Here is a 10,818-nt window from a genome sequence, read left to right on the forward strand (position 1 = left end):
AAGAGCCAAAACCTGAGCTAAGAAACTCAGAATCTCAGCTGCTTCTTGTCCTTCATAAATAAAGTGGAGACGATTTTACCTCAGCTGTGACTTTTTACAAATGAAGCCAACACTGTAGGACCAAGAAATTGCTTCATATTTAAATTCTGTGGGTTTGCTTAAAAATATTTTTTTGCCTTGCACATTTTTCTGGCTTTTAGGGAATGGAAATAACTGATCAAAAACTGACAGTTTAGTCTGATTTACTGCCAGAACAGTTTTTCTCTTGTAGAGTGTATGTGAATTTAACTGTAGGTTTGGACTTTCATGTTAATGTGCATTGATCAAAGTTATTCCACTTTAGCTCTAGATGTATCTTTAGGGTCGTCCTCTAAGTCTTTTGCAACCTACACATGTTTCAAACTCGAGGCCCAGGAGTGAAATCCGGCCTACCAAAAGCAAAGAAAAAGATAAATGCAATACTAACTGCTAAATCAAAAATTAACTGAATTATTTAGTTCAGAAATGTTTAAACGTTCAAGATGAAAGTAGTTACAGACCATTGTTAAATTTATTAAATGTGTAAAAATCTATTTTGCATCTTATTTTTGCTTTACTTGCTCAATAAAATTAAAAACATTTTATCAGAGAAACAAAGTCTTTAGAAGTTTTTATTGCAGATTTTGGAATGTAAAAAAATTGTCTTGCATGTCTGCCCTGTTGAATTAAAAAATAGTTATTTATCTGAATTTATTGTTTTTTGTATTGTCCGTAAAAAGAACAGGATATAGGTAAGTTTTCCTTTAAAAACTCCTGCTTTATTAACCCAAGTCTGCATTTAAGCAAAAGTAAATAATTGTGATCATATTTCTTTTATATAGAGATTGAACATGTAAAAAGCCGAAGTTAGTTTTATTTTTCTTTCAGTTTTTTTTAAGTACTCTGGGTTTATTTTGAAAGGGTTGACTCCGGAAGTGGAAGAGAACGCCGGAGGGTTACCGGAAATAAACACGCAGCTGTATAACCCATCATGTGTACGGGCTGTAGTTGTAACGGATAGAACCGGACTCTTACGGCGTAGTAATGCAGAGTTGACCGTGTTTAGAAGCTGCTGGTTGTTCTTCAGAGCTCCATCATGTCCGGAGCGTTAGCCAGGCTGCTCTTCTACCCGACTCTGGCCTACAATGTTGTCATGGAGAAGGTTTCCTCCAGGAGGTGGTTCGACCGGGTGGACGAGACGGTCATCCTGGGGGCGCTGCCGTTCAGGTCCATGACCAAACAGGTCAGAACACCAATGAGGGAAAACTTTTAAAAAAAGAAGTAGTTGCATTCATTCAATAGCAAACTCATATTTATAGATTAATTACACACAGATTTTGATTTGAGCAGATAAATATGAGCTGTTGCTGATTGTGTCGCAGCTGGTGGAGACAGAAAATGTCCGGGGAGTTGTCACCATGAATGAAACGTATGAAACCAAATATTTCTGCAACTCGGCCGAGGTGAGTGGGATTCGTTAGTGAAAGATTAAAGCCTGTTACTAAAAACATTTCTGTGTTGTGCTTTAAAAATAAAAGCCCTGGATCAGCCTGAGAACTGACTTCTGTATTTAAGGTTAAAAATGTTTCAGACGTGAGAAGCGGAGTGTAAGGATCTGATGTTTGGGAGCAGGAGTGGCGAGATGCAGGCGTGGAGCAGCTGAGGCTGAGCACCGTGGACCTGACCGGAGTCCCCACCCTGCAAAACCTCCATCGGGGGGTGGAGTTCGCCCTGCAGCACAGACGGCAGGGGACCAGCGTCTACGTCCACTGCAAGGCTGGGCGTTCCCGCAGCGCCACGCTGGTCGCTGCGTACCTTATCCGGGTCAGTACAAAACACCAGAGAAATGTTATTATATTTAACTCTAGATGACAGAAGCAAGAAAATACAAACCTATAATACAAATGTTACAAAACAGCCTCCCTCCTAGACTGAAGTGCAGTTTGTGTTATTTGAATAATATGGCTAGGTATTTGATTAAAGAAAATATAACTAGCTTTGGTTCTGGTAAAGGTGACCTTTTGTGCTTCTTTAAACGGGTTAGGATTGATCTACCACAGGAGTGTCAGACTCCAGTCCTCAAGGGCCGCTGTCCTGCAGTTTTTAGATGTGCCACAGGTAAAAAAAAAAAAAAGAATACTCTGGAATGAAATGGCTTAATTACTTCCTCCTCATGTAGATAAGTTCTTCAGAGTCCTGCTAATGACCTAATTATTCTATTCAGGTGGTGCAGCAGAGGCACATCTCAAAGTTGCAGGGCGGTGGCCCTCCAGGACTGGAGTTTGACACCTGTGATCTATCGGCTGTGCAGAACTTGTTCATTACATTGTTTGCATAAAACCATTCTTAGACTGTGAGATTTTAGTCTGCTCAGTTCTGTCTATGTTGAGCTCCTTTCAGAATGAGCTGTTTTAGGGCATCTGTCACTTTAATTCCAAATTTAAATGAAAATGGATGCAAACAGATGTGCAATTATACAACCGTACATTTTTGAAAAGCATTAGTAGAGCCTCCTGCATAACAAACAAGAATGCAGCAAGTGGTTTCTGGATGGTAGGTCAATGACAAACACTTGTCTTTTCCAGCAGCCATTGTACAGCAGATCCAACGGTAAAACCAGCTGATCAAATGTGCTGAAGCTTAGCATGGGTTGCTAGGTAACATCACAGTGCCCGTCAAATGTGACTGAACAATCAAAAGGTTTTTGGCACTGCTCATTTTCCAGACACCAAAAAGCATATATATATATATATATATATATATAAAAAAAATTCCCTTCTCACCCACCGCGGGTGGTGATTCTTCTTCCTCTTAGCTCGGGTCCTCTACCAGAGGCCTGGGAGCTTGAGGGTTCTGCGCAGTATCTTGGCTGTGCCTAGGACTGCACATTTCTGGACTGAGATGTCTGATGTTGTTCCTGGGATCTGTTGTAGCCACTGTTCCAGTTTGGGGGTGACTGCCCCGAGGGTCCCGATGACCACAGGCACCACTGTGGTCTTCACCTTCCAGGCCCTCTCCAGTTCCTCCCTTAGGCCCTGGTATTTCTCTAGTTTCTCATGCTCCTTTTTCCTGATGTTGCAGTCACTTGGTATTGCCACATCCACCACAACGGCTTTCCTCTGTTGTTTATCCACCACGACTATGTCTGGTTGGTTCGCCCTCACCATTTTGTCTGTCTGGATCTGGAAGTCCCACAGGATCTTAGCTCGGTCATTCTCCACTACCTTCGGGGGTGTTTCCCACTTTGATCTTGGGGGTTCCAGTCCATATTCTGCACAGATGTTTCTGTACACTATGCCTGCCACTTGGTTGTGTCGTTCCATGTATTCTTTCCCTGCCAGTATCTTGCACCCTGCTGTTATGTGTTGGACTGTCTCAGGGGCCTCCTTGCACAACCTACACCTTGGGTCTTGTCTGGTGTGGTAGATCTGGGCCTCAATTGCTCTGGTGTTTAGGGCCTGTTCCTGGGCGGCCATGATGAGGGCCTCTGTGCTGTCCTTCAGTCCAGCTTTTTCCAGCCATTGGTAGGATTTTCTGATGTCAGCCACTTGAGTTGTTGCCGGTGGTACATCCCATGCAGGGGCTTGTCCTCCCATGATGGTTCCTCCGGCACCTCAGCTTCTGTTCCCCATTGTTTGAGACATTCACTGAGCACATTGTCTGTTGAGGCTTTGTCCCTGATGTATCTATGGATCTTGGATGTCTCGTCTTGGATAGTGGTTCTCACACTCACTAGTCCTCTGCCTCCTTCTTTGCGGTTCGTGTAGAGTCTCAGGGTGCTGGATTTGGGGTGGAACCCTCCATGCATTGTTAGTAGTTTCCGGGTCTTAACATCTGTGGCCTGTATCTCCTCCTTTGGCCAGCTAATTATTCCTGCAGGGTATCGGATTACTGGTAGGGCATAGCTGTTTATTGCACGGATCTTGTTCTTGCCATTGAGCTGGCTTCTCAGGACTTGTCTTATTCGTTGAAGGTATTTGGTTGTGGCTCTTTTTCTTGTGATCTCATCAAGGTTGCCATTTGCTTGTGATATTCCCAGGTATTTGTAACCTTCCTCTATGTCTGCTATTGTTCCTTCTGGGAGTGAGATCCCTTCTGTGCAGTTGGCTTCAAGCCACTTGTGCAAGTGGCTTGAAGCCAACTGCAAGCCACTTGCACAAGTATCCATCAAATGTGGCATATACCAAGGAGATGCGCTGTCCCCGCTACTGTTCTGCATAGGCCTGAACCCCCTCAGCCAAATCATCAACAAGACTGGCTACGGATATATATATATATATATATATATATATATATATATATATATATATATATATATATATATATATATATATATATATATATATATATATAAATTGCTGGAGATGGGCTGTTTTTAGAAGCAGTAATATTATAAAAACATTCAAAAAATTAATTGTACAAAATATATCTCCTTTAAGCAGAAATATGATGTTGCATCCAGTTGCATATAATATGACTGCATTCATTCCTGTAGTTCATACATTTCTCCCCATCAAGTCAGGAGAGTTTCTTTCAGCTTGTGGTCTGCAGGATGCAGCCAGAATAAAAATATTTCAGACCTTTTTTGTTTCACTGTTTAAATCGGTAAACGTCTGAGGTGTTTTTTCTCCTGACAGCTCCACAGCTGGACTCCAGAGGAAGCCTGTCAGCGGCTGGCGTCCATCAGGCCGCACATCCTGGTGCGCTCGGCTCAGCTGGAGATGCTCAGGAAATACTACCAGGATGTGTGTGGGGCTTCCAGCTGAGAGACCGGCCTGGCAGCGGGTCAGACATTCACATTCAGGATGAAAACTGGGCTGAGAGAAGGTGTTGCTGTGGTTTTCACACAATCTTAAAGCTATCCATTTTCACCTGTCCTTGTATTCGTTTTGAAGTTTTGTGTGTTTTACATGGAAATTGTTTGTTTTTGCAATTAAAATTACAATTCTGTTTTGTGACTCATTCACTTTTTACTTTCAACTGAAAAGTGGAACAATACTACGGAAAATAGAATTGGTCATTCTTCGCAGACACTTCACACCCTGGAAAAGTTTCATTTTATCATTATATTTGTTAAAGGATATAAAAATAAAGCAGATGAAAGCTAATAAATATTTGTAACTAAAGTATTGACCTGTTTTTTGTTGTGTGCATTTAATGCTTTACTTGGAAAACTGACCAGTCATAACTTTAAAAAATACATTTTCAAACCACAATATTCTTTAAAATGAGCACATTGAGAGTTCATCAGAACTGACATTGTTTCACTGGATTATCTGAGAACAAATTCAAGCTTTAAACAAGTTGTAGAAACTGATGAAAGTAATTGAATATTCTTCCTGCAGGATATTACACTGTAAGAGACATTATTCAAAGTTTTGCACTTAAGTATTTGTTTAAAATGTAACCTTTAGTGGAATCAAGTACAACTCATTTCAAGCACTTAAGTTTGTCTTGAGTCCAAAATTGGAAGAAACATTTTGTATGTTTGTTTTTGCTCATTCAAAATGACAGAATAGTATTTGAACAATATTTTGTATTTGTCAATACATGTGTTTCTTATTTTTAGGCGACATTGTGAAAAAGAAAAAGACATGGTCCCATCTTAAATTTCACACATATCCCATGTTGTTCAAGTAGCTTAATTAAATAAAGAAAAAACGTTTGTATCAAAAAATGCAGCAGACATAAATCTACAGTTTATGTTGAAGTGAGACTTATTGTTTGTACAAAAAACTTTGCTGAGTAATTTCTGGGATGGCTTCTTTGCGCAAAAATATATTAAAGTTCTTGTCTTACTTGAGTACAATTTCTGGTTACGCTACCCACTTGTTTATGAATTGTAATTGCGTTTTCTCCTCCCGGCCTTTAGGGGGCGACTCAGAGTCTGTAAAGGGCAGCAGCAGAGTGTAAACATGGCGGCGTCGCTAGTAAGGTTTGTCCGTGGAGGTTTCGGACGGAGCTTTAATCGTAAGTTGACTTGAGAACTAATTTATGAACACAGTCTGTGTGCCGTTATTTCCATCGGGATGCATTATTTAATGTGTTAATTTAACTGCCAAGTTTGGTTTTTAACCGCTAAATATCTGACTGACCTTCGATCTAGCTAACGCAGCACCTAAATAGATGTTTGATGGTTCGCTATTGTAACAGATCAGAGTGCTCCGACACATCAGTGGGAGGTATATTTATCGGTTTTAGGTGGTATCAGTGTTGTAGTTTGATTTTCCCATCTTCTACCTCCAGTTGCCCGGACCTCTTGCCTCCTGCCGCAGCAGATCAGACCGCAGAGCTCCACCACTGAGACCAGGCGTGAGTATCAACACGCAGAATGTAACGATGCAGCGAGCGGACAAAACACAAATCCTTACTCTGTGATATTAAATCTTTGACCGAGACTCACATTAGGGTTATTTACTGGTGTAGCAGTTCCTACCTCAAAGTTCTGGTTAATAATTTCGTTTTTGCATTTAAAAAAAAAGTTTTTATCCAGTTCCAGTTCACACCGTCATCGCAACACAAATTCAAAATACCAAAGCAACAACACAAAAACTTGCGAGCCATTTTTGGTCTAGTTTCTGGTGGAGCTATATTTGTACAGTTGAAATAAAACAAGGCTAACCTACAAGTAATTTCTCAGCAAACTATAAGAGCTCGGTTTAGGCCAGCCATTCTTGAATATTGATATAAAAAGTAGTAGTTTCACTGGCAGATTGTTTCGCTTATAACACGGAAAAATGTAATATAAGCAAAATAATCTGCCAGCGGAACTAATATTTTTCATTCATTTCATTAAGGAACTATGTATTTGAAACAAGTTTGTATAACTTGCTTAAAAGTTACTTGCAAGTTAGTTTTGTCAAATGTGAACTGAGATATCTCATTAGAAACTAGACCAGAAATATTTGGTAAGATTTTGTGTTATTTACAGTGAAACTGCAGGTTTGTATCTGGATATACAATCTAAATAATTCCAATCTCAGAGAGATTCAGGTTAAAATCCAGCGGCTTTAGAGGTAGATCGATAACTTTCCAGCAGATTTATTATCTCTGCTTCTGTTTGCTGCTGTCATCAGCCTCAGTTTAGTGAATCTGCTTGAATGAATAAAAAAACACAAGTTTCAAAAAACTGGTTGAGTCCAGCTTAGATGTCTCTAAGATTGAAACAAAAATATGTTAAAATGAAGCCAACAATAAGTCAGCCCAGATGTTCTGTTGTAACTCATCCAACAATAACCAGAAAGTTTTTCTCCTCTGTGTGAGCAGCCACAGTCAGACCTAAGGATGCTGTCACCCACAACCAGCTGGCGGCTTTTGGAGAATATGTGGCTGAAATGATGCCAAAATACATCCAGCAGGTCCAGGTCAGTCCAGTCTCATCACAGTGCTGCTTCCATCGTCAGCCACCTGGATTTGTAATTTACAGGCCAAAGATTCACTCAGAATGCTGCAGGTTGTAAATTGATTCATAAATCCATAATCTTCTTTTTTTCTGCTTTAGGTGACATGTTACAACGAGCTGGAGGTGATGATCCATCCGGACGGGGTCGTCCCGGTGCTGACCTTCCTCAGAGACCACACCAACGCTCAGTTCAGGAACATGATCGACCTCACCGCTGTGGACGTCCCGTCACGGCAGAACCGCTTCGAGGTAGCCGCTCACCCACACACACTTCACACCACAACATTCACACCACTGAGATTAACTTTACTTAATCTGAATGGAAGGAAAAACATTGCAGCAGGAAAGGCTGAGAATAAGAGAGATGAGAGGAACAGTGAGGGTCCTGAAGGTGGATGGATACTTCTTGGCTCAGCAGGAAGTTCACATAATGAGTTAAAGAGTGGAGGCAGGTTGGATTGGTAGGAACCAGAGTTAGTGATGATGAGTGACAGGACAGCTGACAGAGGTTTACATGAACCTGGTGAGATCTGCTGTGATGTACAATTTGGAGACGGTTGCGCTGATTCAAAGTCATGAGGGAGAGCTGATGGTGTTTGGAGTTTTATTGGCTGTGATCAAAACCGACAGGATCAGAAACAGTTCAGGTTTAACTGTTTGGAGCTACATTCAAACATTATTTTAAAATCTTTTACAGATCGTGTACAACCTGCTGTCTCTGCGCTACAACTCCCGTATTCGTGTGAAGACGTACACGGACGAGCTGACGCCGGTGGACTCCTCCGTTTCTGTCCACAAGGCCGCCAACTGGTACGAGAGGGAGGTGAGTCACCGCGGCTTCGGTAACGCTGGAGCTCGGAGGCGGGTCGGCACTGACTGGGTTTGTGTGTGGAAACAGGTGTGGGACATGTACGGCGTGTTCTTCGCCAACCACCCCGACCTCAGGCGCATCCTGACTGACTACGGCTTCGAGGGTCACCCCTTCAGGAAGGACTTCCCTCTGTCTGGATATGTAGAGGTCAGTTCTGCCATCAGCATTTCAACAATTCTTTCAGTGTATATTTTTGACATAATAGATAAAGTGTTTACAACAACAAAAACCCAACGGAGCCAAACAAACGCTAAGGACTCCAGAGTCCGGTTGGTTCGGGGAGGTTTGAATGTGAAATCACATCAGAACTGTGAACTCTGGTCCTCCTACAAACTTTGGTCTGGGTTTGGTTGAAGGGAACTCTGGTGCAGTTCGACTGCATATGTGAATGGAATGTGGATCGGAGACAGCTCCAAAGGCAGAAGGTGGACTATAACATAAGGCATTCTGGGTAAATCCAACCAAAACAAACGGGAAAGTCTAGTGTTGGCTGGAGAAATGATTCTTAATTTTAAAAAAATCATTCATACCACTGCTAAAATCTGATCACAGTCCATTTTTGTTTACATTTCTTGAAGAAGGAAGTTAGACTTTTTCAAAGGTTTTTGTGTCATTTCCTTCAGTGGTGCTTGTTGCAGCGCCCCCACAGGCGAGGAGGGGAACAGGTTTGTTTTTTTGGAAAAAGTTTGACATAATACAGCTGAAAATGTAGCAAATGTTGCAACTTTGGTTCCCAATAGAACCTCGTCTGGTGTGAAAACATCCTGGTAGTGTTCTGATGAAGTTGATATCCGAATGTTTGCATGTTTATTTTTTTTCTGCATATCTGTGGTTCTGTTATTATTATTTACCTCCAGCAACACAAAAGCAAAAAGTTAATCCAACCAACAACGATGATCGATTCAGAACTGAACGGATTGTTAGTTGAAAGGAGAGGATTTTATTGTGATGTCTATTGTTATCATAAGAATTTAGATTTTTATAGTTATTATTTTTTGTTGTTGGTTTTTAAACCCCGGAAGTGACTTCTATTGTTTTCTTCACTTTTTCTTCTGGTTCTGTGTTTAATAATCAGTATAGTTTATTAATAATCTGTGTTTAATAATCAGTTTAGATTATTAAACACAGAAGTTGGTGGACATTTAGAAAGGATCAATGGTTGGATGAAGTTGGTCTTTGAAACTATATATTTCTCTAAATTCATCGAATCGTTTCCCAGCGCTCATAAACGCCACATGCTCTGTTAAATAAATAAGTTAAGATGATTTTCAGTCATTTTGTCGTTTTGCTCCACAGGTGCGCTACGACGACGAGTTGAAGCGGGTGGTGGCGGAGCCCGTGGAGCTGGCGCAGGAGTTCAGGAAGTTCGACCTGAACACGCCGTGGGAAGTGTTCCCGGCGTACCGGGAGCCCAAAGAGGCCCCGCCCAAACTGGAGGCCCCGGCCCCAGAGAAGAAGTGACGCCTCCTCTGTTCGCTCTAGTCTCATCAGTTTTCTGTTTGACCAACCCGTCTGGAATATTTATGTAAATAAAAGCTCCTAATAAAACCACGCTGAACCTGTTTTATGGTGCTTTGAGTTCTTTTTGCTCCTCTAGTGACTGCAGAGAAAAAAACTTTGTTTTTTATTTCTAGCTTATAAAAATGGTTTAGAAAAATGTTTTTATTTACTCTCCTTGGTAAAACTCAGCAGTGGATGTTTAATTTGTTTGGTCAGAAGTTTACATCCTTTAATTTTCACAAATGTGAAAATTGCATTTTTTTATATATATTAGAACTGTTCTTCTTGTCACAACTTTAATGATTAATAATCACAAAAATCAGATCCATGTGTTTGAATTTTCTCAGATTTTTCCTCAAATGATAAACTCAAGCTCAACTACATCGCCTGTATTTTCCCTGTCAGATGTTTCACTTTTATAATTGTTTTTACAAATTAATCAATAAAATGAGTTTTTTGTGACCCATAAAACCTTTTAACATAAACAAAAACAATTCAATGAGAATATGTAATATAAGTGATATTCACTGCCTTAAACCTGAATCAGATATAAATTCATAAAGTTCTCAAAAGGAAACCAGCATATTGAATTGTATCCTGCCTTCAGTTCTCCTGACCTGCAGCTGTTTCCAGATTAAAAAGTCATTTAAGTAAAATAAATAGTAAAATAACTCTTATTTTACCAGGATAAACAAAAACTATTTTTCAAGGGAGTCCTGGCCAAGAAGCAGCATAAAGTAAACTAAATATAACTGTTTACATGTACTAAAAGCTGCAATTTGGTGATACAGTCTAAAAATATTCATATGTGAAAACATAAACATTAAAGTTTAATGCTTTTGTTATTAAGACTTTTTTAAAAATAGTCTCAAGTTATAAAAGAAATACAGTTTAATAACAGACATTTATTCAGTAAACTTCAGTATTTGACCTATTTTTCTATATTTGTCTTAAATTTTCCACTGCATGACCTAAAGTTTTTATTATTATTGTAATGTGAGAAACTAAAAATAATATATTCTTACTT

At 40.2% G+C, this 10,818-nt stretch overlaps 2 protein-coding genes across 3 annotated transcripts; both read left to right on the top strand.

Moving 5' to 3' along the window:
* The first annotated feature begins 952 nt into the window (after nucleotides 1-952).
* Nucleotides 953-5,147, top strand: ptpmt1 (protein tyrosine phosphatase mitochondrial 1). The gene is made up of 4 exons (XM_044140979.1): nucleotides 953-1,261; nucleotides 1,401-1,481; nucleotides 1,651-1,842; nucleotides 4,656-5,147. The coding sequence occupies exons 1-4, from the start codon at nucleotides 1,115-1,117 to the stop codon at nucleotides 4,782-4,784; spliced, it is 549 nt and encodes a 182-aa protein (XP_043996914.1). The 5' UTR covers nucleotides 953-1,114; the 3' UTR covers nucleotides 4,785-5,147.
* ndufs3 (NADH:ubiquinone oxidoreductase core subunit S3) lies at nucleotides 4,716-9,854 on the top strand. Of its 2 annotated transcripts, XM_044140935.1 has the most exons (8): nucleotides 4,716-4,845; nucleotides 5,891-5,988; nucleotides 6,265-6,330; nucleotides 7,285-7,382; nucleotides 7,520-7,669; nucleotides 8,118-8,243; nucleotides 8,319-8,438; nucleotides 9,588-9,854. In XM_044140935.1, the coding sequence occupies exons 2-8, from the start codon at nucleotides 5,934-5,936 to the stop codon at nucleotides 9,750-9,752; spliced, it is 780 nt and encodes a 259-aa protein (XP_043996870.1). In that variant the 5' UTR covers nucleotides 4,716-4,845; nucleotides 5,891-5,933; the 3' UTR covers nucleotides 9,753-9,854. The 2 variants fall into 2 exon arrangements, with proteins under 2 accessions (XP_043996870.1, XP_043996878.1); XM_044140943.1 differs by lacking the exons at nucleotides 4,716-4,845; nucleotides 5,891-5,988 and adding an exon at nucleotides 6,106-6,200.
* The last annotated feature ends 964 nt before the right edge of the window (nucleotides 9,855-10,818 follow it).

This window comes from Gambusia affinis, linkage group LG02, assembly GCF_019740435.1.
Source record: "Gambusia affinis linkage group LG02, SWU_Gaff_1.0, whole genome shotgun sequence".
Classification (NCBI taxonomy): domain Eukaryota; kingdom Metazoa; phylum Chordata; class Actinopteri; order Cyprinodontiformes; family Poeciliidae; genus Gambusia; species Gambusia affinis.